Genomic DNA, 27,318 nt, shown 5'->3' on the forward strand with positions numbered 1-27,318 from the left:
AATCGGCAGAACATAACCACTGAACGGTGAGAATCTACTCCGGATGGCCACTTCTGTGGCTGCCATAGCATGTGCTGGCCTCCTTCTTGCTCTGGATTGTGTTGTCTTAACACTGGCATTATATTCCAGGTATCCTTTCAGGCTGTAACTGTTCCACCCATTGGGGACTCTGCTTTTGTAAGCAAGAGACATGACTATCTCCTGATGTGGAAAAGGATGGGGCAGTTACCCAGGTAAGAGATCCTAGGTACAGACTCATCCAAAGGCCCAGACTTCAGAGTACAGGCTTCTACTCCCCCATCCACGGCTTCAAATACAATTTCAAGTTTCATTGTCAACTGTTGTTTCTATTCTAACAGGTTAGCGACTGGACTTTCTGGATTTCTAATCCAATTGTTACCTGTATTGATGCAGTCCTGTGCCTTGCATAGGGTAGATTTGAAGATCACTACATAACTTGGAAGATTTCTGAAAAGAGTTCAAGAGCTGTGTGTTCTTCATACTATGTGGTCTCATCAGAAGGCAGGCTTTCTGGATATGTGAGGATTGCAGATAAAGGATGCAGAACCCTCAGGTAACCAAAATCTTGGAATTTCTACTTTTACAATAGAAACTGTATGGAATGCCATCCCTACTCTGAGCAGCACACACCGAGCACACTTTCCTTGCTGGCTAAAGGACACAGTTTATGAGGATGAGTTACGTCATTGGGCTGTAAAAGAGTATTATTCATTGGTGGATATAGGGTTCACACCCCAACTCTCCAGTCACAGAATACCTCACAGCCACGGTGGTGTTGCCTCTGCTCTCAGGGCCCATCAAGTTCTGTAGAGTTTCCAGTCTGAACACCTGCCCCTACTGGGCCAGCCAGGCAGCATTTTCCAGGTTGGACCTTTTCTGTTCCCTGGCTGTGTCCAGAAGCTGGTGGACTGCTTCTTCCACATCTCTCCTGCACCCTCCCACTTTCGTAATGTCTGACTTTTACCACCCCACTTCCTCCTGCAATGGGTTAGGGCAGGAGTAGCATGGATTTATAGGAAGAGCCTGTGGACTGCGATGTTCTGGCCCAGCCCTCCATCCTCTAATTTTTTCCCATCAGAATGGATGTGGCTTCCTCATCTAAACCTCATTCTTTTATTCTGTGAAATGGAAATATGAATAGCATCCAGTTCATGGAGTTGTTATGGATACTAAATAGACTAATATATGAGATATGCAGAGTGCAGGCCTTGGCACAGTTTGGGGGAGACTGTTCATGCTATCCTTGGGGTAGTGCATTTCATGGGCTCTAAGACTTTCTGAATATTCTGGAAGGTTGGTCTAATTAAAGTCTAACTGTTGAATGAGTGGGTGTTTCCCCAAACACTTGTGGTTAACTATAACACTGTTTTCCTGATTAATCAAGTTGCCAACTCCAAACCATCACCACTGTGGTCAAACAACAGGAGCCTGTTTCCAGGTTTGACACGGCCCAGGTTAGAGGCAACACGCTTGGAGAAACTGGCCTTTGGCACAAAGCCAGAAGGGGAAGACAACTGTTTACAGACACCTACCTGGCTGGGCAAAGGGTCCATGAATGTTTCTGGAGCTGCCAGAAGCATGCTGTAACTTTGAGAATGGCCAGGTACTAGAATGCTCCAGAACAGACCAATTGAACGCTGGATCACAGATGCAAAGGTTAAAGAGACTCTATATTCCTGTCCTATGCTAATTAAGTGTTCTGAAAACCACTAAGCATCAGAATTGTGGATTCTGTACATCTATCCTCATTCGATCTAAATGAGATCAAGGTGTGCTATCAAAATGACCTTCCCTTCTGCATCAGCTGCTGCTCCTCTGACACTAGCAGCCTGGTCATTCCTCTGGGAGGAGGGGACAGCAATGGCTGTAAGCTGAAGAAGGGGCCTTTGGAGGTTGGTCCTCATTCTCCATATTGGCTTCCTGGAGGAATTTTACATGCTAAGATTTGGTTCTTAACATCTGAGGAAAGAAAATGGAATTTAAAGTTTTTTTTTTTCTCTTTTGGCTTAGAGCTCTGGACTATGCTAAAACTAAACTCACTCAATGTAGATGAAGCAGGGGCCATAAGAAAACAGGGGCCAAACTGAGACTCCAGGCCCAGGTCTGCTGAGTGCCAGCAAAGTGACTTCTCTTGGCTCGTGCTACTTATCTTAAAAGAAAAGTCAAAGTAAGCATCGCAGTTCCAGCACTGCCAGGGCCACATCCTAGCCCTTGCTTTAAGTACTCTACGTGGACATTCCTGTTCACTCTACAGTGACAACCACCTAAGTACTCTACATGGACATTCCTGCTCACTCTACAGTGACAACCACCTAAGTACTCTACATGGACATTCCTGCTCACTCTTCAGTGACAACCACCTACGAGTTGACGTTATCTTCATTTTTTGACATGGAAAACGAAGGCTTAAAAAGATGAAGTTGCCAGATACTATGCATCCAGCAAATACAGAGCTATGAAAGCCAAGTTTCTGTCTTCAAAGGGGATAATGAGTTTGATTTTTTTCCAATGCTGTCTGTGAGATTCATGTATAAACAACAGGCCATTTTCTTGTGTTGGAAGATGAAAACGAACCCCCTGTCCCCTCCAGGCAGCTAACTAGGAACTTATATATTACTCCGTCTCCCTTTCATCTTGCTCCCTTATGTGGTCTTACCTTGGCAAAAGGCAAGATGCCATCCAGGGCCATGGGAGGGGTAAGGGAGGAGGAGGAGGATCTTTTCTTCAGTCTATTCTAGACTGAACCCCATGCCCTGGCCATGCCAGTCTGCACTGACAGTAGCCTTCCTTCTTCCTGAACTGCCCCCAGCAGGAAGTCCCTAGGTGTCTGAGAAGACGAGGAAAGCAGCGGGCCTATCCCAGCAGAGCAGAAACAGATCCCCCACCTGCCTCCCGCTATAACAAAGTCAGTAGGTAGGTCCCCTACCAGAGGGCCCGAGGGTCACCAGGAGCCTTTAGGTGTCAGGTCTTGGCATGGCTGACATGAGCTAGTAAAAAAGTAAGTGGCTTTCATGATGAGAAGGGGGCCATCCTTGGGGTCACTTGATGCCCCAACCATGAGCGATTCTTTCATTTCTTACTGCATCTGAGCAAGGGCTAAAAACAGGTAGGTTTATGTCTGTGGCCATCTAGCTAGATTTAAAGGAAGATAAATTATGCCTCATCTGCACCCTCGTAATAGTAACCTGTGGCTTTAAATAGTTACTTGTCCTTTGCATTCAGAAAAGTAAACATCAGTGATGGACTGCTTGGCCTTGAGATGAGAACTAGTATTTGCTTGCACACACACATACACACACACACACACACACACACACACACACACACAGCCACAGAGTTTCTGTTTTTGACAATGCTGGGCCAAAACCCCAACTCTTCCTTCTCTGGCATTCACTAAATAAAAGTGATTTAAAGTCTGTATTATTTTCCTGCAGATGGTAACTGGTTCATGACATCAGACCAGTGTTTATTTTCAAGGACACTGTGAGTGTTGTGTGTGTGCGTGAATGTTCTTATAGATTCCTGTTGGGAAGTCCTTCCCACTCAGGGGTCTTTCTGTGCTGCTACTCAGGGTGAGTGAGCAGGGCACAAGGGGAAGCAGCTTGACTATCTGAGCAGCTACTAGAACTGGGAAGGGATTGGTGTGTATGTTGGGATAGGGGTGGGACTGGGTGTTTCTTCTTCAGGGTCCACCACTCATACCAATGAGTTAATTCCTATGCAGTCGACCCTCTTCACAGTCAGGCCAAAGACCTTCACTTCGAGGCTCCTGAGTGACCCTTTATCCCAGGTTCATCAGAGCCAGAAACAGAATAGTGCCAGGAATAGCAGAAAGAATAAATAAAAATGAATGGAAAAATCAAGACCATTTCCTTGGTCCTGCTTACCCGCTAAGAACACCGAGAACCAAGTTAAGTACAAAAAATGACCCTATGATGATTAGTGTAACAAAATAGATCCAGGGCCAGTCCCTTCCTACGGCATCATTGACCTGGAAGAATGGAATGATAGTTAGTCAGGCACACACAGCAACCGAGCACGGCCAAGCGCCAGCCACCGGCTCCCCAGCGCTGAGCTGAGCAGCGTGGGACCCGGGATCCTCAATGTGCAACTCAGAAGGCCCAAACTGCCTGTGCAGCCAATGGTCAGAATCTGTGCTTGCATGGAGAATTTTTTTTCCCGTTTTCCTGGGCCTGTTAGGGTCCTGTCTCTGAGGATTCTGCATTGAACGCAGTGGAACCTGGGACCTTGCTCGGCTGCATGGTAAAGAGGACACAGAAATGGTCAGCTTACCCGCTCAAAACACCGAGAACCAGATTTAGAACGAAAAAGGATCCAAAGATGACCAGACTGACAAAATACACCCAGGGCAACTCATAGCCCATAGCGTCCTGCATCTGGAAAGACGAAGGAGAGTTAGGACAGGGCAAGCAGAGTAGAGGGCGAGACAGACAGGCGGGAGTGTGAACAGATCAACAGGAAGCAAAGGGGCTCGCTCAACTGGGGTTTGGGTAAGTGGATCAGCACCTGCCATTATACTTGGCTTCCTCCCTATTTAAATTCCTTCCCTACAACCTTGACCTGAGCTACAAGGACCTGATCAGTGTCGCTCAGGAGTGTGTGTGGGGGGGTCTTGCCTGACTTCTCCTGCTGCTTAGTCTTCTGGAAAACAAACAGAATCCTAGTGCCTTTCTACTCACTTGTCTAGGAAGGTGGGCCACCTCACAAAACATGTTTTTTCCATCCTAGAACGGGCTTAGTTCATCTGGGCTTCTATAGCTATTACATCTTAAGCTGTACCCTAAGGAGGGCTGACCTTGGGTTGTGAAAAGGGCCGGCTTTACTGACAGGGCTAGAGACTGAAGCTTACGTCACATGAGAAAGTGATCTCCATTCCTGGGGTCTGGGCAATAGAGTGCTCAACGTGAGTGTGTCACAGGCAGATGAGCAGGTAAGGCAGTGCCCTCCCTGGCTTATGTGTCAGAGAAGGGGCCTTATCCCTGACACCACAGCCTAGACGGAGGGGGTGCCGAGCCTGTGACTGATGGGTTGATGGAGACCCTCTGTGGCAAGTCACAAACGCCTGCAGGAATTGGAGGCAATGGGAGACAGAACTGCCTCCTTCGGGCTGTGGGGAGTTTGCTGTGAGAATCTCTTCAGAACTCCCTGTCCCCTGACTTCCATCCTCTCCCTACAGCTCCTGGATGTGGCTGTCAGATGTCCCCTATACTTCAGGCAGGAGGCAGTGTGAAGACAAGTCACAGGACAGTGTTTCTATCAAAGAGGAAATATATTCTGATTCAGCTTCTCAAATCTGTTTCTTCTGATGTTTTCCAAGCACGAAACACACTTTACTTTTGGTTTACTAACAATGAATCCCAAGGTTGTCTTTTGTGAACCTAGCTTATAAAACTCTAGATTCTAAGGTACCAGCTTCCTGATTTATTTCTATCAGCAGCTCTCAAGATGTGGCCTCAAGTGCCAGTATCATTAGGTGCTCCTTTAGAAATGCTCACATTCCATCTCAACCTGGAGCTCTGGGGGGTGGTAACCGCTCTTACAAGTACTATAGATGAACTGGACGTGGGCTACACCACAAAGCTTGGGGACCCCCTGACACATATCATTGTCTTCATGCTACCAGTTGTATCTGGAAGGACGTAATAATGCATCCCCACGACACTGGGCCCTAAGATGGGGACAATTTGGGACAATCAACCAAAGCAGACTCCTAGGTCTTGTCTCACAGCCTAGGAGTTCAGTGTAGTTAGCACATCTGCATTAGGACTGTAGTCCTGGTCATCCCAAGTGATCTTCCCAAGGAATATGAAACACTGTTAACGGCTGCCTCCATTTGATTTCTATCTTTGCGTCTCAATTGAGTTATAGATGTGTTCTCTGTGTGATAGGACCAACAATGGAGAAGCATTCCGAGACCTGCCTGCTCTGCATGGCTTGTTGTTTTATGGTTAGAGACGTTGTGTAAAAAAAATGTGCCTGTGGCTTACTGGCTTGAGCTGAGTCAGTGCAGAAGAGTTCCCCACATATGTCCACATGGCAGTGAAATTCAATTTAACAATTTGTTGAGCATCCCTATTCCCACATGCCTTGCTCTATTTTTCCATAGCATTTATCACTTTATGACTGTGTGGGCTCCTTACATGTCACAACAGGCATTTGTTGTCTTAAAAGCCATAGTGTAGGTTTCATGGGCACAGGTGGCTTTGGTTTGTTTAGGTCACTGGTGAATCCCAAGTGCCAGGAGCAGTGCCTTGCATTGGATAGGTACTCAGGGAATGTTTGAGTGGGATCAATGAACGTAAGACCTGCTAGGCTCTGTACTGTACATAGGAAGTCCCCGGTAGCTGGGGACATAGACATAAAAAGCGACGATAAAGACAGGGTAGGAGATGCAATTGGAGGAGGAAATAAGAAGTGGAGAGCAGGAAGTACAGAAGGACAGCTAGATGAGGCTGTAGAAGCAAGGGCCAGATCAGACAGGGCTGTGTGGACTTTGCAAGATGGCGTCACTGACAGCTATGGAACAGGAAGTCAGGGGGTCCAAATGACCCAGTGGTAGCAGTAGGTAGCCCCCCCTTCCGGACTTGGCCATTGTTAGAAGCATATACACAGCCTTCCTAGCTATGGAATGGTTGTGAAGGAAAGAGTGAAATATCCAGGAAAGCAGCAGTGACTAGCTGAGGTGGGACAGTCGGTCTTTATATGGTTCTGTTCCCAGGGCTCTTCCTTGACCAGGAGGAATCGCTGAGCTAAGAGTACCAAGGCCACCGGACTAGAGGAACTAGAAGTTCAGTGTGTCTCCATGCTAGGAAGAGGAAAGCAAACGAGTCAACACAAGCAGGAAAGATGAAACAGAACTAGGGAGAGAAAGGCAAGGGAGCCATGGACCCAGCCGTAAGGCTTTATCACGCCAGGGCCTGCACATGCCACTGTAACATGGGGCCTGCACAGGAGCCTGGCGCCTGCTCACTAGCATCCACCTTTATTCACCAAGTGCTTGCTGTGCGATGTGCAAGATGTGGGTGTTGCATTGGACTAGAGGCTGTAGTAAAAGAACTGGGTGGAGAGCACCCCCAGCTGGGGTGCTAGGCACCTGCCAAGAGAGGGATTCTAGGGAAAGCTGGGCCTTGGGTGATGAGCATTTTTTGTGGTTAACATAAGTCAGAAGCAGGCTCTCCCTTTTCCTCTAAGTGCTTCTGTTGTGTTTAGGGAGAGCAGGCAAAGCTGGTGGGAATAATAGACTCGAATCAGAAAACAGACAGACACAGCACTCTAGGCACCACGCCGCAGTGTGCCACCCCTCTGGAGCGCATACCTCTGGCTTCCTTCCCCCTAAACTGCCCTGCCGGCAGCACAAGCCCCCTTTTGCCTTAGAGGTTCCCTTGGGTTCTTGATTAGTCTGGGGGGTCCTTTCCTCTGGGTCACACAAGACTTAGCTTCATCAAGGACTGCAGTGGAAAGCACCACACATTTTCGGGCAGACTGGGTGGAGAGCACACATTTGTGGCTGTCTCTTAAGTAGGGTGATGCTGGAGTGACATGGTCCTTATCTCCGATCTGGGAACAGATCTACTCAGAAAAAAAGAAAAATAAAGCCACACCGAAAAAGGACCCAGCCTGCTGTCACCCTTATCTGGAGAGGCAAACAGGGCAGGTCTTGGGTCTGCCACAGAGAGAGCTCTGTAGCTTTTCTAAAGAAGGTGAGAGATGTCTTGGCTCCTCGTGCCCAAGGTCAAGCAGTTTTCAGGAGCCCCAGACCTGAGACTACGGATGGCTCTTCCTTTGCTGAAACAGACACAGAGCCTTTCTTTCAGCCCAGACCAAACCAAGGGAATACTAGAGGGAAAATACCAAAGTCCTTTCTGAAACTAGCATCTAACTGGTGAAAGACCCATCTTGTACCTTCCTTAGGGGAAAAAAATAGGAGAGGCAATACTTCCACCATGAACTTCTCAAAGCCTCTCTGATCCAAGCTTATTTCCACACCATGTGTACCTTCTCTTCAGTCCAAGCACTGTGGATCTAGAGACTAGATGGTTTCCACAAGTACCACGAGAGGCCATTGTCTGTCAAAGAGCAGGTGCAAGTCATAAAAGCCACAGTTCTTCCCACTCAGTGTCTCTGGTGTCAGTGAATGTCCTCAGGGCAAGAGCTCAACGTTGGTTGCTCTTGATGACCTATGTTGCCTGGAACATGAGTGGCCACCACATGGGTCACAGAGTAAGAAGCAAGTTGAATAATGCTCCAGCCCTGTGTACCTACTCATTCTTTGCTGAAAACTCCCTAGGCAGCCAGAACAGTAAAAGCCTCATTCAGGGAGGCAAAAACACCCGATCCTAACATCAGGCAAGCCAGCAAACCAAACTGCATGCATTCAAACAAGCTCTGAAAGCAATGGGCCAGTGTCCTGACCTCATGCGGAGCATATGAGCAGGGAGAGTGATATCCTAGTCTGAGCACTATGTTGGGAACAGCTGACTTACAGATGGAAGGACTGCTGGCAGGTGTATGGTCTTGGATGATGCCTGAAACTATATCCCACAGCCACCAGACACAGTGAGCAAGAAACCTCTGGGTATCAGAGCGGTTTCTTAGGTTTGCTAAGACAGTAAAACGGTTTACTCCAATAGCCAAAGCTACTAATGAATGCTTTCCCAAGGTATGGGCATCTGCTCTCTGGTTCCTTGTCCAGCCTCAGGACCAAAATTCCCATGTCCCCCCAGAGTGATCCATCACCTGTACAGCCCTGCCATTCTATCAGGGAGCCTTACTCCTTTGTGAACACTGCATGCCTTATATTCTGAACTCCTCTTCTCTGCCCCTGCTTCTGGGAACATAAGAAATGCTCAATAAATATATGTTAAATTGAATTACTGAACTGCAAGAATTTATCTAATACTGGTAAAATGAGTGAAGGGAAACAATGGATGAATGGATAAGTGAGCAAGTAGATGAAGACTTTGAGAGACACTAATTCTCCTCATTGTTGTGTTTATAATCACCAGCACACTGTTTGGGTAGCAGATCCTCTGTATTAAACAGCTATTTGGCTCAAAGGTTATAAAAGATTCCCACATCTGAAAAAAGATAAGAAAACCAATGGAGATGGTGTTTGACTCTAGATTTTACCTTCTCTTGGTGCTTTTGACATGTGGGCATTCTGGGAGCACATGGTGAGGCTTTGGTTTGAAGAGTCATTTCCTAAGAAAACTACATAGGAGCTTGAGTTTTGGTTTAGTTTCTTTTCCCTAGAAACATCTATTCAGCTATTTGGGTATTTAAAATGACCCCAGCTCTGGGAGTTCCATTCATTGCTACACAGGGGTCTTCACTGCTCCTCTCTGGGTCGTCTAGATTTGTATTTTACACTTGAAGGGAAAGGCGTCCTTCTGAGTGGAAGACCCACATGACCATGTTCCCTGGGAACTAGCCTCAGACTGGTTTGAATCCAGCAGCATCCTAGCACTGTGGAGATCCAGCTTGTCCCATTTCTAGGGCTTCAAACTCAAGCTTGCATCATCACAGCTTGAAGAACTTCCTCTTCGGACACTAAGTTCCTAGTCGGGACTAGTGGAGGCAGCCTGGAGGGTTTTTATACTTAGAAAGACTATGTTTGATGCAAAAAACATTTTGAGATCTGAGTCTCTTGGTTAGTGATACAGATCTAGAGCTGAGAAGGAGGGCTGCCTAAGGGAAAGAGAGGAGGAGCGAGAAAGAGAATAGAAAATGAAATGGCCACAGAAAGGTCAAAGTAATTAGAGGCAGGAGCACTGAGCTAGGAGGTGCCTCCATCATGAATAACCACCAGAGCACACAGTCTCAATGTGTGTGCGCGTGCTCACGTGCACACACAGCTCACATAAGCACATGTGTGCACACCATAGTCTGATTGCTTTGGAAAGATGCTGGGAATATCGAAGTGAGAGACATCCTCAGATCCTGGCGCTCTTTCACCTCTGACAATTTTTCTCTCCTTAGCCTGAGCTCCATCACACCCCCGGGAGAGAAGAAGGTACAACACAGCTGCTCGAAATTGGTAGTTACTTCTGTGTGCTTCTTCCCAGTCCCCACTCTGGCTGTCACCGTGACAGCATCTTAGGGTCACATCTGGCTGGGATGGTATCAATGACTTCCAGTGAGGCAGGGGGAGGGAGGGAGAGATCAGAAAAGTACACCAGGGCCATCAGCAAAGTAGATTAGACTTACTCCCTCCTGCCTGCACCTGCCCTCAATTTGATGCTACAGCTGGCTTTCCAACAGCGACTGAAGGCATGGGCCGAGACTCCCACGATGAGACTCTGAAGCCCAGCACCGTACACTCATACGGTCTACGGCCCACAGGTGGAAATTTGCAAAGAGACCTTTCTCTCCATGGCTCATCAGGACAGGAAGTAAAAGGTCCTTTGTGCAAAGCAGAAGGGATAGTGAGGGCCACTTGGGAGGTGGACCTGCTCTACTAAGTAAAATAATTTGTTTGTCTAATTATGGGAAAACTCAGCTTCCATCTTCTCCTTGTCTTTCAAATGATAGAAAACCGGGTTCTTATGGAGAGCAAGGCTGAAAATGTTCCCCAATGTTTCCTTTTAGTTTGAGGAAGATAAGGATGACAACCAGAGTTGTCCACTGACAGGACATCGACACAATAGCCCTGCCATGCACAGGCTTCTGTGTTACGCAGCTCGGAATCTCCTCTATTCTCTAGACCCAGCTTCTTTGGCCAAACTGGATCTTAGTCATTACCAAGTCCTCAGTGCCTAGAGCACCCTGGCTCACAAGGACACCCAGTAAACACTTGCTGGGAACAAGGTAGGGGCAAGCTGCAAGCAGTCACTTCGAGAGAGGTACAAACTTCACAGTAACACTGGGCTCTGAATGCTAACAGTGATGTCAAGCTGGGAACGGGAGGCTTTGGGATTTACAGGAGATGGCGCACGTGGGTGCACGTGAAGACAGTGGGAAGCGACATCTCTGTGCAGCTACAAAACTTGCTTGGATTCGGGGAGAAGTCAGCACTTCTCTTGGCCCTGCTTTGCTTTCTGGCACCCGGACACGGGCTGTTCCTTTGCTTCTCTCTCGCCCACCCTGCTCTAGTTTGTAGACAGGAGTACGCAGCCTCTCAGATGTTTTCACCAGGGCTGAATGGATTTGACTGTGTGAGAAACTTAGGAAAGATGTTATTTTCAAGACTGGCAGCACGCTTTATTCACCCAAAATCTGAAGAGCAACACTGGATTCTGGCAAGTCATTTCTCATGCTGAAGTGGGAAAACACCACACCACAAAGATGGCGGTGTTTTCTGTGCTTTTTTTTTTTTTTTTTTTTTTTGCAAAGAATGGACTCCATTCTGACAGACTGAAGACAGCTCAAATATGGTATGTGTGTTTACTGGCACTTCAAGGACTCAATGGTGGGCAGAGCAGTGGTGGCTAGTGAGATCGTCTGAGGGCCATTTTTAAAGTTAAAGGAAATATACTCAAGATGGGTTGGCACTCAGAACGTGTATTTCTAAATATGCATTGCACATTGAGCAGAGAAGTCTCTGGCTGACTGTGAGAGGGACTTTGATGGAGTAGTCTAATATGTTAAAACTAACATGAGAATCAAAACACAGCAGCATGCCACAAGGCTACATAAATCAGTTTTCTTTGTGGTGTTTCCTTTTAGGTCAGACCTGACTTTTCTCTGAGAATTCTGCCTGTAGCTTCCTTTTAGGTAAGAGAGAGGTAAAGGTGAAAAGCAGAAGGAATTCCAGAGCAGGAAGAGGAGCTGGATGGAGCTCTTCTGCCAGGTGCAGCCCAGCTCATCTGCACGGCATCAGCTGCACACCAGTGGCTCAGACCATGGTTGGCAAGCTAAAGGGGAGCCTCGCTAAGGCTGGTAGTGAGGGGGAACCTTACAAAAATGGACATGCCAGGCTTTGTTCCTCAGGAAAGTGCTAGAACAAATCAAAGACATTCATCAACCACCATCTCAGCTCGTGGGGGCACGTGTGACCCGATATCATGGGTAGGAAGATGAGATGTCAAGAGAGGCCTCAGGCCCTCCGCATGCCCACCCTCTAAGTGCCCCATCTGCGTACCCAATACAGCACGTCTGTCCAGCCCTCCATGGTGATGCACTGGAACACCGTCAGCATGGCGAAGGCGAAGTTGTCGAAGTTGGTGATGCCATGCTTGGGCCCGTCCCACCCGGGCCTGCACACGGTCCCGTTCTGACACTGCCGCCCATGGCCCGTCTCCAAAGCACAAGGCGAGGGGTCCTCTTCTGCTGGAACATCACCACCAAGGAAACAGGAGACAAAAGGAGGAGGGACAGTGATGGGCAGAGAATGAAGAGAAGAAGTTAGAGAGAAAAGTAACAGGACAAGGCTGATGAGTAACCATAGCACCGTCGTACACATTTCATTTGGTGCCCTCACACGGGAATTAAACACACATAAGCCCAGACATTCATTTCAGGGGCACAATGACATAGGTCAGTATTTTCAAGCAAGTGTTGTGAACATGGCATTTTAGTCACAAATGACCTCACAGACACCAAGGTATTGCCTAGTCTGCCATAGCATGGCATCCTGTCCAAGTGGCCAATTAGAAAGTAATAACGATGCATTCATTTCAAGTGTACGATGTTCTGGAAAGCAGAAGACAAAGTAAGGAATTCAGAGTTTGTGAAACCGAGGGTTTTATCTTGCTGCTGTAGAAGGTAATGGCAATAACAAACAGAAGACCCGAGTTTGAACAAACAATTGCCTCTGACGACGGCGAAAATGCAGCTCCAGAGAGAGAATTTGCCTGTGGTTCTTCATTTAGAGATAATAAGATACCCAGAATCTTCTCTTCTTTTATAAGGATCCAAACCATCACAGTGGGATTATTTGGCCCGTGGGATGCAGGCTGTTTATGGAAGATGACTGGCTGGATGGCTGTTGGTGTCTGAGGCTCCTAATTGAAACAGTTTACTCTCAAGAAAAAGAGAGGCAGAGAAATCTTAACCCTTAACTGTGAGAGGATTCTTAGGAGAACGGAGGCTGGTGCTGTGGTTCAAATGGTGTGCCAGTATCTTCCTGGGGACAGCGGTGGCACCCACCACTTCCTCTTCTATGTCACTCCCACGTCCTTGTTTGTGGTCCGTTCTTGCTTCTGTCTCCAATTCCTAACCAGCTGATTTGTTTTCCATCTTCAGAGCTGGCCTTTCCTTTAAGAGTCATAGAAATAAAATCACACCCGAAGAGCCTCTTTGTATGGCCCTCCTGTCTGCAGCACAGTGCTTCTGAGTTCAACCACGCTGTTGCATCTCAGTCCCGCCTGTTCCTTTGTGTTGCTGAGCAGTGTATTTCACTGCATGTTTATACATTCTCCAGATGATGGGCATCTGGCACACTCCCAGGTTTGGGCTGTTCAGAATAAAGCTGCTTCCTGGCTTATTCTCTGCCTGGTCCTATATTCAGTGACCAAGGGGAGAGGTCTACATTACTGATCTCTGAGCTGTCTGAGGGTAGCAAGTGTCCACACCATTTTCTTATCCACGGTCTGGCTTCCAGAGGCTACATAGTAAGGAAGCTGAACTGAACTACCCCACATTACAACTTTTTTTTTCATGATTTTTAAGAATTGTCAAATCTTTAGAGATGTGGATTTAAGACTGTTGAAAGTAGAGAAATGAAAGTTATTTTCAAACCTAAATAATACGTTAAAAATAGCAAAGCAAAGCTCCTAAAAAATGAGAGTTGAAAAATGGGGAAACCAAGAGCCAAAGAGACCATTAATTCCACTCTTATTCCGGAACCAGCTTTCTAGAGTCAGAGGGAACAAAAGAGAGAGTGAAAAGATAAGGGGAAACTTGCATTTTGCTTGTGTTTATTTTTCACATAAAGATGCCGGTATCTATCATACTGTGGCTCCCAGGTGGACAGTCTGTCCCGGATCTCCAGTCACTAAAACAGTAGGAATGAGGAAGGGGTGGGGTACTGCCAAAGCCAGCTCTGAGTGCTCACAGGGAGGGAAACGAATTTGGTGAATTTACAAAATATGTTAGAAAAAAAAATGGCACCAAGGGGCAGTGATCTCGCGGATAGCGGGAGGAAAGGAATGGGCCTCGGGAAGATCGTCCACAGGCTCAAAGGCTGCTGTGCTATTTTAAATCTCCCCTGAACAATAAAAAAAAAAATCACAGAACAATTAAGAAGCAGCGATGATCCAGTAAAAATAGGTATCTATAAAAAGGAACTCTTGAAAAATGTGAACGCACAGATCAGCAGGTCCCAGTGACATGCACGCCAGGGTGAGGGAAGTAAGCTGAACCATGGGATGTGCTGGTTTTCTTCCACAGGGTCATGAGGGCCTCGGCAGGAAAAGAGGAGAAATAAAGCTATGTGGACTATACACTTTAGAACAGAATTGAAGAGAGTAGTCAGTGTGGAAAGATCAAATTAAGTCTTTGGTAAAATAAAGGAGGTTTAGAAACGGACTCAACTTCGGCAAGAACGGGATCCTGGGGGACCTTTCGGCAGTGTTCCAAGGAAAAACCACCAAGACAACAGCAATTACATTTTGTAGGTCTCATCTTGAAGGACAAAATAGAATGGTAGTGATTTCATTGCTAGGTTTAGCCAACACATTCTGTGCCAGTCTCAGGGGTAATTACCGTGCTGGGGAGAGCTACTGAGTGCCTGGCTCCAGATCCACTGGACAGATGGGACACCAGAAACAAAAGGTATCGGCATATGGCAACTTATCTGCCGAGCAACCAGGAGGATGCCTTGCAGTTGCTGGAGAGATTGCTGGAAGACAGCCTCTTGTGAGACCAGCACCATTGAACGCTGGACATAGAAAGAGAAGCCTAAAGACAGAACAATAGCTCCCTGGCAGGCTCCAAAAAAGTCCTTGGAGGGATCTTACAAGAAACATGGATTAGAAAGTTTAGAAGAATATAAAGTTCAGTCCGTGAAATAATACCAGAGTTTAAAAGAAAATATATACATACATATACCATTAATATTATAACAAAGACTCACTAAGCCTTTTGTAAAATCTAAGTATGACAGAAAATGCGTTAATTAAATCTAAAGTCTAAAATATAACAACAACAAACAAAATAAAAACCCAAGCAAACAAAACATTCCAAAGGTTCTATAGAACTCTGCAGCACGCCGATGCTGGTTCTGCAGGGTTTTGAACTTCCTTGTCTACAGATAGGAATGTGACAAGATCCCTGTAAGTTGTCCCTTCCTTGCTGGGAATACTCACCTTGTGGGAACCAAATGATGGGTTTTTTTTGTTTGTTTGTTTTTGTTTCTGGGGAGAAGCTAGAAGACCCTGTGTTGTGGGCAGACAGTGTGAAGAGTGAAGAGGGAGGAAGTGGGAAATTCAACTGCTCTGTTCTGAATGTGAGGCTGCTGCAGCCAGGAATCCTTGACCTCTTTCCCAGTAGTGGCTCTGGCTCCTACAGGAGCCTCATGGCACCTTTCTGGGGGACATCACTCTCATTGCCCTGACACCCTGGTCATTTGATTTCCACCCAGCAGACTAACTGGCCTCTGAAGCTGCTGGATAGGGCTTAAAAACCCATCACAGAAATGATGTCCTGAGTGTTGTGGAAGGGTGCATGAGGTAGCTCCAATGATTTCCTTGACCCTGTTTACTACCAAGGCCAGTATGGCATTAAGTTGACCCCTTCAAAAGTTGAAGCCCAGTATGGTCTTCTAAGGACAGATGGCTTCCGGAGATGGTTTTCTACAGGACTTCTGGCTGTGCCCTAGGAAAAGGTCGCCATCTTGTTTTCTTGGACTCTGATACTCACCATTTTCCTGCCATTTGAGGCTGTGGAAGCCCAGTAACAAACCTCATGACTGTAATAATTATTCAAGGCTGCATTCTGCTCACAACCTTGCAGGACCCTCACCAGCAGGAGAAGAAATACTTCTGCCATTATCTTTCCTTTAAGATGACAGAGATGGCTGAAGGTTTTAAGCAGCTCTCCATGGCTTCATGGTACACCACATCAACATTTGATGGCATAGTACAGTCGCTGCCTTTGGTTCTATGACAGAACCTGTCTCATTGGTGAGTGTCCCACCATCAATCACTGCCAACTTGATGGGGAAACACTGAGATTCTGTGTCTCTGTGACAGTCTGGCAAGTTTGGGTTCAGTGGGTCACTGGTCACATAGTGTAACTGCATAAATTAACTCACAATGTAGTTCGTCCTTAAGGAGCTCCAAACAAGCTGTACCATTAACCTAACTTACTGGTTCAGGGGTAGCTAGAGATCAATTAGGTAAGTTACTGGTTTGGGGTTAGCTACAGATCAACTGAGAAAGAGGAAGAATTTGAATTAAAAGGAGACATTGATCATTATGTTGGCTGGTATTCTTTAAAGCTGGGTTGAATGTCTCAGAATTTTGGCTGGATGCAGGAACTTGCTCTTCCAATTAAAAATTATGTATCAGCTAACATATTTTAAATTGTCACCATTTTCACACAATTACAACTCAAACAATTTGGATATTCTCTTGAGAGTGAAAAATTTAATCTTACACAGAATCTCTTTTAAGTAAAAATAAGATGATTCTGTAAATATAGACTTATAGGTGTTGTATGTCTTGCTGTGACTCTGTGATGACTGAACAACCTTGAAGATGCCTAGCCAGTCAACCTAGTCACAATAACCTGTGCACACTAGGTAGTGATGTCGGCTTCTGGGTGGCAGTTTTTCATCTCTCTCTGTAATACAGATTGGTGCCATCACCCACGAGACCTAACTCACAGCTTGGGCTAGACAGGAGTGAGAGGACACAGAGGAAGGAAGTCTCAGATATTAGTGCTGCAGACATGTGCTCTCCCTTTTCCTGAATAATGCCCAAATGAAAACGACTGACCTGTTTTTAAAAATGAAATAATGTAACAGCTAATAGCTTTGGAATCCAATGTTGTGTGTTGTACACACACACACACACACACACACACACACACACACACACACACACGACTACTTTGTCTGTTTAAAGCCTTATCAATTTCTGTTTTGTTTTTTTTTTTAAGAAAGAGAAGGGTTAATAGTTCTTTTACTTTATTTTATGTATCTGAATGTTTTGCTCCCATGTATGTCTGTGTATGACCTGTGTGCCTGGTGCCCTCAGAAGCAGAAGAGGGTGTATGATCCCCAGGAACTGGAGTTAAAAAAGGTTGTGAGCCACCATGTGGATGCTAGGAATTGAACCCAGGTCTTCTGAAAGACTCAGTGCTCTTCACCACTGAGCCACCTCCCTAGCCTCCTGCTTAATTTTGTTAAAGGTCAAGTTAAAATATTAGTCACTTAAGAGAGCAGTCTATAGCTTATCCTGCAAGCCAAAACTCTGGTGCTTAATGAGCCAGCACTGCCTGTTAAATTCATTGATTTATGGAAGGAACACAAAGAGGGGAGGCTCAGAAAGGCAGGATTGATGGTTGTGACATGGAGCTGAATGAACCTTTTCTTCAAGGAACACAGATTTTACTGGTGGCAAGGGGGTGTTCAATGGCAGCCTCTTCATTCACTTTGGGATAGGGAGGGACACTGGTGGTTCTGCCTTTAAATGGAGAAGAAAATAGTAGCTGCAAGGGAGCCAGGGCCAACTTTAAGAGGGTAGAAAGATGGGTGGTGATGGGTGTTGGTGGTACAGGCTCCCCGAAGGGCTTGGATGCTGGACCGCATTGGTGTACTGCTGGATACACATGCTCATCAGTTGGTAGTGGCAGCTCACATACACAGAATCAGCTTCAAGAGTGAGAAACTGATGCAAGAAGGCTGCTTAGTCTTTAATTGCCTCTCCAATTGTGTAGATCCTTGATGTGGTGTATAGCAGTGCTGGACAAAGCTTACACCTGCCATTTGAACAGAGATCTGCAGTCCTGAAAGCAGACACTGGAAATGAGAGAGGGGAAATGCTGACCCTTGCCTTTCCTTGTGTTCTGAAGTGTGGGAAACTGAATGCCTCATCTGGTTCAGTAGCACAGGTGGCTGCAGCCATCCACTCCAAGGGAAGCAGCTATTAGGAGAGCACCATCCTCCTGGGTACCTGCTGCCCAGAGCCCCACCTCTTACCTATGATGCCCTCCGGGTTGTAGCAAGTCTTGTGCATCTTCCCCATGAAGAGCTCCAGGCCGATGATGGCATAGATGATGATGACGAACAGCACGAGCAGGGCGATGTGCAGCAGAGGCACCATGGCCTTGATGATGGAGTTCAGGACCACCTGGAGACCTGCGCAACAGAATCATCAACAGTAGCAGCGGCAGAACCTCCGCCTCCTCTTTTGAGCCAATGCTGCCTTAGGTACCACGCTAACACGACCTCCTGCAATCTTCTTAACAACTCTTGTGGGAGTCACCCATCCCATGTTTCAGATAAAGAAACAGAGGCTCAAGGTCACAGCCCATGAATGAAAGAGCAAGAATCTAAATTCAGGTTGGCTTGACTCCAAATCTGTCCTGGAGGTACATCCAAATAAAAGGATCAGCAGATGCTGTACTTCCAAGGGGGAGAACATGTTGTTTTCATCTGCAACTATCAAGATTTTAAATAGCCCATCTCAGAGACAGTGTGTTTTCTCCTAGAGCTCAGCACAAAGAGAACTCACTGTGACTACCCACAACCACACAGGACTTAGTCATCTCACCAGGCTTCTCTGTGGTGGATTACTAGAGCCTATCATCAGCCCACCTGCTCTAAACCATAGATCAGCCTGATGGGAAGGAATCCAGGAGGGTGTGATATCCAGTGAAGAAACTACTTTCCCAGCAGGATACAGCTGAGAACTACTGTATCAGGACCAACGGTGTAGCTCTGAAGGTACCCTTTTAGGAGTAAATAAGGGGACCACTGAGTAACACACAGTTCTACCAGGGGATACATCAGCAGAATGTCTCACACTCAAAAGTTCCATAGAAAGGGACTTCTTATTTAACAGCGTGGAGTTTTCGCTAGGGAAACAAAGAAAGTTCTGCAGACCAGACACTGGAGCAAATATACAGAGAACCCCGAGCCACACTCCTCTTCTCAGGGTACCCCAGAGTCCTCAGAGTTGGCAGGCTTGTTCTGCTGTTCTAGGGGAGAGGGGTGGGCATTTAAGGGGTTGCACTAGGGATGCTCACTAGGAATGTTACCAGGAAAGGGCTGTGGCAAGATGATGGGGGATGAGGACAGTCACAAAGAACACCATCCCGAGGGCACCTCCGGCACCCACAGGACAGCAAAGCCCCTGAAGTCCCACACGGGGCTGGCATGTTTATAGTGTCTTCATAGGACTTGTCACCTTTTCCCATCTTCTCGGATACCGAGATTGTTCTGTTCTGTTCTGTTCTCTGGCACTCATCCATGGCCCTGTAACCCTGGGTAGCTACAGTGAGCCACATTTCTCAAGCCCCTAAGCACTCACCAAGGCTCTGAGCTGAGGCCAGTAGTTTTCACAAGACTAATTAGAAGAACTCTCCCCAGCTATTAAGCCAAGCCAAGGAAAAGGAAAAAAAATAAAAAAGAAAGCTAGAATAATGTTACCTATGAATTAACGTGAGCACTTTGCAGGCTCCCATTAGAGCAAGATGTTTTCAGATCCAAATGATTCCATTAATTAGCAAGTTGTATACACATTAGCATTCAAGTCTGCCAGGCCATGAGGAAAGTTGAGTTGCAAAGCAACTTCCAGAAAAGGCTGATAGGTGCCGAGGAGCCTTCTAAGTGCTCCCCACAGAAGCTAGGAACCCCATCTTGGCTGCCCGGCCACCAGGGCGACATCAGGCCTCCAGCACCAGCCTCAGGTGCCAAGAAAGAGACAGATGACAGACATAGAAGGAGCTGTGACCTGGAAGGAAGCCAGACAGGCCACACGAAGAGCCACTTGGGAACCTTCAGTGCCTCTTAGGAGGAAGACCAGGACGTCCTAGTGCTCTGCAAGGCACTGTAGGGCCCAGCCCATCCCCCTCTCCATACAGTCCCTGCCCTATCCCTCTCTCTGGATTTCAGTCAAGTAGCTTTCCTCTGAGATTCAAAGATGCCTCAGCCATGTGCCACAGAACGTGCGGTACCCGAGGACTAAAGCGGAGCTAGAAGTGCCTGTTGCTTACTGACATCATGACTGTCGTAACACTGACCAAGACACGCATCCTTCACATGACTGCGGTGCTTCCTATGACAGTCACAACATGACACACGCAGTGATGGACAGCGTATCATACTTAAAGATGATAGTTGATGGCTGTGTAACTTCTTAATGTGTTTACTGTACTGTCCGAGTTTGATCTCTGGGGGTCCCATGGATGAGGGAGAGAATCGACACAAGTTGTCTTCTGACCTCCACATGTGTGCTGTGGCACACCACACACACACACACACACACACACACACACACACACACACACACACACACACACACGTACAAGCACGCGCACTTAACGAATGAAGTAATGTGTTTAAGTCATTTGAAATGCTCGTGATAAATGGTGTGGTGACAGCATTAAGTACAGCATCTTGTACTTGCTCCATCTCTGTATGAAGAGGCCACCTCCAGCAACTGACCTGTACTAAGGAGGCTTGTGATAGGACATCCACTCGATGATGGAAACACCTAGTGTACCTTTCCCAGATACAGCATCATTAAGGATGCTGTGTCTGTATTTCTACCCCACCACCCAGCCAGGGGACTAGTCCTTCCCCTCAGAATACCTTCTCTGGATTTTTCTCGGGCACCAGTTCTCCAGCTCCCTCCCCAAGAGTCCTGCAAGCCCCTAATCAGAGCTATTTCCTCTGATATATGCCCTCTCAGAATCATTTGCCTTCCTTTGTAGCATTCCATTTGAATTGTATGTTTTGAATGCCATGTGTGTTATAGGGATTTAAAACCATTTATGTCTGTCTTTCCAATTAGGTGGCATTTTGTGAAGATAGACGGTGCCTGCTCTTTTCATCACCAAGGCCTGCCTGCCTGTGAAGAGCATCTCCCGGACACTGGGTAGATGTTTACTGAGCATGAGAAGTGTGTCTTCTGGGTGGCTGCCCCACAGGGCCGGGTTCTACAGAGGTGGAGCCAGTTGTCCAGACGGTGTAGGATGGACAGGTGACTTCATGAACCATGAGGCACCACCAGGAAAAGACCAACCAGGAGTCACAGCAGCCCATGGGTTTCACTCCATCATCAACAGCACCAATGAGGCATACGCTCTGTTCCTTGTGCCCCCTACCTCCTTGGTGGACATGCCACCCATGTGAGCATCAGCCCTAAAGGTGCATTCCCCAGACTCTCCTGCCAACCAGATTGCAAATTCTGCTAGCTTGATTTTCAACTATTAATAGATATGCATAAATTATTTTACTATATAAATAATATATGCTTATTACAGAGAAAACAGAAAATGCTTATGAAAGAGAAATTAGAAAACGTAGTTGGGAGAGGTACAATCACTCAACAGTCTCAACCTCACAGCGAGAATATCACTTAGCTTTTCATGTATGTTTTGGGGGACTTCAGTCCATGACTCCCCCCACCTCCCGGCCACCAACCTCTCCAATGTTCAGTTAACCAGCCTTCCAACTCTCATGTCTTCCATGTCCTCATGCAGCAGCCAGATTGCTCTTTTCAAAGGACACACGGAGACATGTCACTTTTGAAAGTGCATCGGTGATCCCTGTCATTTACAGAGACAAGTTCACCTCCTCCTGAGCTGTTCTGGCTTCTACGGTTCCTAGTTTCTCCTTACACTCCAGCAGCATGCCCAGCCATCTGGAGGTCCCTGGCTTCATGCCTCCCTGCCTGAGACGCTGCTCCCTGCCTGCCCTATCTAGAGCTCCTGGAGTCTCAGCTCGTCTTCCCATCTTTGTATTCAGGAGTGTCGCAGAACTCTTAGAGGGAAATAACACTAAGCACAGGGTGTCTTCAGAGCGCAAAGGGGCAGCAACCAAGGGGTCAGCAAGCAGAGCAACTGTGCAGCAAACTGAAAGTTACATCAGCAGAGAAGATGCATGGGGTGGGACAAGGCCACAGGGCTTGTGAGTCTCAATGATTCTCCCATGACTTAAGGGGCTGTTCTGAGGACAGTGGAGATAATTGTTTTGGTATGACCACAGGATGGAAGGAGGACTAACTAGGAAGTATCCAGGAGCAAACAGAATCTTCCAAGAACAAACCTGTGTGCAGGTGGTATGGAATCTCAGGATCCTCATGGCAACTCACGGAATGAATAAATGAACTCTTGTGAAAGGGCTTGGGATTGCAAAGACTGGGTGAAAGATCCCACGGACACATCAGAGCCCTGGGACCCCCTGAATCATGTCCTCAGAACACCCCAGCTGAGGTGCAGCCACCATTACTCTACCTGACCTTCCGGTCACAACTCTGAGAGCTAGATGCTACAAACCATGGCTGACAAAGTGCCACAAAGAGAGGGAATGGCCCGATTACAGGGGCACAGCCAGTGGTCGTTGGCATTGGGAGCAGAAGACAATTCTGATTCGGTTTGTCTGGGGTAGGATGTGAGTTTGCATTTCTAACCAAGTTGCAACAAATACTAACGCTACTTGCTGGTTCAGCCCCCACTATGCAAGGCAAGGCCCAGAGCACCTGGTCAGGCAGGAGTCACAGCCACTGCAGCCACAGCCTTCCTGAGAGCTCCGCAGCAGTTCCAATACCGCGGTAGGTGTGAGGAGATTCTAGTAACATCACACCTTTATGTGATTTGTAATTAGCAAAACGTGAAATGTCCACGCTAGGTAGATACTGAAAATCACAGCGCCAGCCTGACTATACTACAGACTCCTCTATTATGTTGTTTGTTTACTTAGTTTTGGACATATGAGCACTGCAGAGGATGACATATTCCTGTACCCTTCACCCGGGAGCGTAAGTGATGGGCACTGGGGCCACTACTTCTGGCAGCAGTTAGAGCCATTCAGCAGAGTTATGGGTGAGGCCAACGACAGTATCCAATACTACAGTATGAGAGGCATGAGCTCAGAGTACTTTTTCTCCAACCGTGGCCTCTACCGTTATCACTCTTGCCTAGTCAGCACCCTCAGGGCTGCTCACCACTCTTGCCAGCCAGCCTCGGCCTGTCCCTCCACCGCTCTTTCCTCACCCAGTTGCCCATGATACATCTTCTCTTAAAAACTCTTCTTGTCCCATCTCTAACAATTGTAGCTTTAGTTCTTCTTGACCTGGATAGTTAATTCTTCTCCTTTACTCCCTCTTTCCAGGACCCTTTCAAGTCAGAAGCAAAGAGGCGGGCCTGTCCACAAGCAGTTTCCAGATAGGCAGGGAGGCAAATATGTGGCCGGCTGTTTGCAAAGCCAGCTAACCATCGTCCCAAGAATTATAGCTGAGTGGGAATGATATAAGTACAGCTACTTATGTATGAAATTCTCAAATAAAAAATTAAAAAAAAAACTATAGCCAAAGACTTACCTATTACTATAGAAACTTCCTAAAACATAAATACATACAAAAATTTAAATGGATTTAACCTTTGACGGGGGACAGTACCCCAACTAGACACTATATGCTAACAAATAAAAACCCCAGTAGCAGGAATGATTTTTATCTTTTTTAATATTTGCCAGTGGAGTCCCACAGACCCCCAAACATTACAGGTTATTGCCACTGTTCTTGGTTAACCCCAAGAATTTGATGGTAAGACCCTATTGCCGAAGACATACTCTAAACTCGAGCCGTGAAACATGGAGAGATGAAGTAGGCATCTGGAAACCTCATCCCTACTGGCTAGCTTTCACGGTGCTGTAAGTGCCAATGTATGCTACCAGAGGAAAAACCAAAACGAATCATCAGTCTTATCAAACCCATCAAAGTCACAGACCTAACTTGAGTTTGTCTCCTTAAAATCAGTCTCTATAAATATGAAAATGTGCAGTCATTTAGGCCTGCCTGTTTGTTTACTTGTTTGTTTTTGTTTTTGAGACAGGGTTTCTATGTGTAACAGCGCCGACTGTCCTGGAACTCTATAGACCAGGCTGGTGTTGAACTCACAGAGAGTTGATTTCTTTTGAGACAGGGTTTCTACGTGTTATCAGCTCTGGATGTCCTGGAACTCTCTCTATAGACCAGGCTGGCCTTGAACTCACAGAGATCCGCCTGCCTCTGCCTCCCAAGTGCTGGGATCAAAGACGTGTGGCACTGGCGCCTGGCTTAGGCCTGCTTCTTAAACACAGCATCTGTCATTGGCAGTTTCCACTGCAGCCACTGCTGTTCCTCCAGTCTCCTGCTTGGATTGGAACACAGGACGTTCTCTCTATTTCTTTATACCCCAACCCATTCTGAAGCCTCACCCATGATTCATCCCTAAATGTTGCTTCCATCACATCACAGCACAGACCAGAAGCCTGCAGAAGTTCTCCACCTAGACGGCAGCTACCAAGTCCTCTTCAACAGGATTTGCACATAGTAAACACTGAAAACTTCCTTTGAGAAAGGACCAACTCTCAGGTTAGTAGGTCCCAGCAAGAAATAAGCAGCACACTCAGATCAGGAGCATGGGCAAAAGGACCACATGCAGAGTAATATCCTGGGGGAGGCAGTAATCACTCTCATCCTGAAGAGGTGACAGGAAGCAAGGTGGCAAAGACGACCTGGTGATGCCCCCCAAGGAAGGGTCTGGGAGCACAATATCAGGGATTCTACAATGCCCTCTGGGAGCACAGTATCACGGATTCTACAATGCCCTCTTCCCTCCTGAGTTTCCACTTGCTTCTCCATCCACTGAACCCAACAGGAAGCTGGCAGGAAAGGCAGCTTCGGATGATAGTGCCTTCAGCTGGCATACCTGGCCAGGCAGCAAGGTGGGGAGGGGTGGAGAGCCAATAAGGCAAAGCAAAGACAAGCTGTGGGGCAAAGTGTCAGAGCTTCTATGTGGCACCATCACCCATCCATTAAAGCCAGCAGGTGTTTCTCTGTTTGGAAGCAGGCTGAGAATTGTGAGTCAATAGCTTCCTTCTGAGGGAGTGATAATATAAACAACCTTTAACCCTAACTCACTAGTCAACTCTAGGTCCTCATCCCAAAGTTGTACCTACCCCAGGGTAGAGCACATGGGCTACCAACATTGGTGGATGTGCTGGTCATGCGCACCACAAATTATGACTACTGACTCGTACTTGCTTCTGATCTATAGAAACCTGTTCCTACTCACTAGAAATTAGACATGATGAATCTCACAGAAATGAAGTCTGATTTCCTTTGGCTAATGAGACAATAGACACTTTTAAATAGCCTCATAAGCCTAATAGCTTTTGAAAGAAAATAGGTCTGAAGCTAGGAAGGGGGATAATAGCTTGTTCTTAGGTTAGGGAGTAATGGCCGCACTGAGCTTAGGGATGCTAGCGTATTTTCTTTATGGAAAAGTCTTCCTGCTGCACGGGAGGAGTTCTTGCCTGTATAGTTTCCCGGAGTCCCACATCTTAGGATTGTGGCATGTTGTCATGTAGATGTCCACGTTCATTTATTTTCAGTGTAATCCTTCCATTCAAATGTATTTCTGTACACGACAGAGATCTGCCGAACTCCAAGAGAAGGGGTATCCCTGGGAAAGACAGTGGTTACCCTGCTGACTAATGACTTTGAAACGTAAAGGATCATTAAAGTATTCACCTTCAGTGGGCTTTTGTATTTTTATATTGGCAATCTGGGTTAGAGAGAGAGGCTCAGAGAAAAGGACATAAAAGAAATCCTGATGTCAGAAGAAAACAGAACATGGAAGAATGGAGACAAGGTGACTAGCTATGTTTCCTGAAGATTCGCACATGCTAGACACTGTGCTAGTGTGTTCTGTACATTACTCTACTGAAATCCCCCCCACAGCCCTCCTAGATAGAAATGAACCAAGGTTTGGATGTAATAAATAACTTGTCCAAGTCTATATATCTGCTCAATGGTAGAGCTGAAGTTAAAACTTTGAAACTCACACTCCTTAATAACAATCCAGGCCAAAAAAAAAAAAAAAAAAAAAAAAAAAAAAAAAAAAAAAAGACAAACAAATTACATATAAGCCCCGCCCATGCTGCTCCATGTCAGATGACGTTGTCTGTCCTCTGGTCCCCAGTGAGGCCTCATAGAGCTTAACAGCACATCTCCCATGACAACTCTGGTTGACCAGACGTCCCCCATCACGATGTGCCATCCTTTCCCTCCTCCTGCTGCTTGCAAACTGTGTCTTTCGGACATAAGCAAAGCAGAAGCAACCTGCCCTGGGCAACTTCCGGGGGCTCAGAGGCATCTTCGGTTCCTACTATCTATCATGGTCTCTCTTTCCTTGTTTTCCCACTCTTCCTGATCCAGCTGGGACCTCCTGCTCCCTTAAGCTCTCTTTTCCCTGACCCTTGCCCTCCATTATCCCCACCCCCAGTTTGCTCATGTAGATCTTATCCATTTCTCTGTCTCTGGGTGATCCCTGTGTCTTTCTTAGGGTCCCCTTTACTAGGTAGCCTCCCTGGAATTGTGTGTTGCCATCTGGTTATCCTTTGCTTTACATCTAGTATCCACTTATGAGTGAGTACATACCATGTTTGTCTTTCTGAGTCTGGGTTACCTCACTCAGGATGATATTTTTCCCTTCTTATTGAATCTCCTTTCTCTATCCTCTCTACAGCTCAATAATTCTGTTTTCAGCTGTGTCAACATTGACTTTGACAATGTTTTTCTACTTTAGCTTTTGTATTCTTCAGTTCTAAACTTACATCTGTTTTTTCCCACATCTTCTGGATCTCTGGGAAACTACTGACCTTGTCTTTGATGTCTTTAAATGTAGCAAACAACATTCCACATCTAGCTGGCTAGTATTACCTGGGTCTCCTGTGCATCTCCTTCTCTTGTCTATAGACTTTGCTCGTTTTCACTTATTTATTTTGCTTCCCTGTGTACCTACTTATTTTGTATAATAAGTTAGACCTTATTTTCAAAAAACTGCTTTTCAAAATAATTTGACAGCTTTGATGGTGTGGTATCTCTCCAGAGACATTTCACAATTGTGACTGTCAAACATCCTTTCCTAGTGCTACACAATTCAGAAAATTCCCCAGCAAATCAAATGCTGTGTTCATTGGGGCAGTTGGTCCAAATTACCTCACCTGACATTTCCAAAAGAAAGAGTAGCCTGAACTTCTGAAGAGCGACATCACGTGGGGAAATCCCCCCACTGTTTTCCTGCAGACGCCACTCCCAGAGCTAGAGAATTTGGTCTATGAATGCCTGTATAGATTCTAGAAGGTTCTCTGGGCCATACCTTGGCTACTTTTAGGAAAAA

General features: G+C 46.5%; 1 protein-coding gene and 1 long non-coding RNA gene across 50 annotated transcripts in view; one reads left to right on the forward strand and one right to left on the reverse strand.

Moving 5' to 3' along the window:
• The window catches only part of LOC121828100 (uncharacterized), a 30,546-nt gene extending 9,148 nt beyond the window's left edge, over nt 1–21,398 (forward strand). The window contains exons 3-4 of one of the 5 annotated variants that reach the window (XR_013050111.1): nt 360–574; nt 20,943–21,398. This is a non-coding gene — a long non-coding RNA (uncharacterized LOC121828100). Of the gene's footprint in view, nt 1–359; nt 2,591–5,218; nt 5,335–20,942 lie in introns of those variants that run through there. The other 4 variants (XR_013050112.1, XR_013050110.1, XR_006070565.2 and 1 more) reach the window with 4 other exon arrangements.
• Cacna1c (calcium voltage-gated channel subunit alpha1 C) overlaps nt 1–27,318 on the reverse strand; it is a 658,960-nt gene that overhangs the window by 154,552 nt on the left and 477,090 nt on the right. For 28 of the 45 annotated variants that reach the window (XM_076567725.1, XM_076567727.1, XM_076567722.1 and 25 more), the window contains exons 6-8: nt 18,125–18,283; nt 12,122–12,309; nt 4,315–4,418 (exon numbers count right to left, since the gene is read on the reverse strand). In XM_076567725.1, coding sequence (XP_076423840.1) covers nt 4,315–4,418; nt 12,122–12,309; nt 18,125–18,283 — 451 coding nt within the window. Of the gene's footprint in view, nt 1–3,908; nt 4,013–4,314; nt 4,419–12,121; nt 12,310–18,124; nt 18,284–27,318 lie in introns of all 45 variants that reach the window. The other 17 variants (XM_076567723.1, XM_076567731.1, XM_076567768.1 and 14 more) reach the window with 2 other exon arrangements.

The sequence above is a fragment of the Peromyscus maniculatus genome, chromosome 3 (assembly GCF_049852395.1).
Source record: "Peromyscus maniculatus bairdii isolate BWxNUB_F1_BW_parent chromosome 3, HU_Pman_BW_mat_3.1, whole genome shotgun sequence".
NCBI classification, from domain to species: domain Eukaryota; kingdom Metazoa; phylum Chordata; class Mammalia; order Rodentia; family Cricetidae; genus Peromyscus; species Peromyscus maniculatus.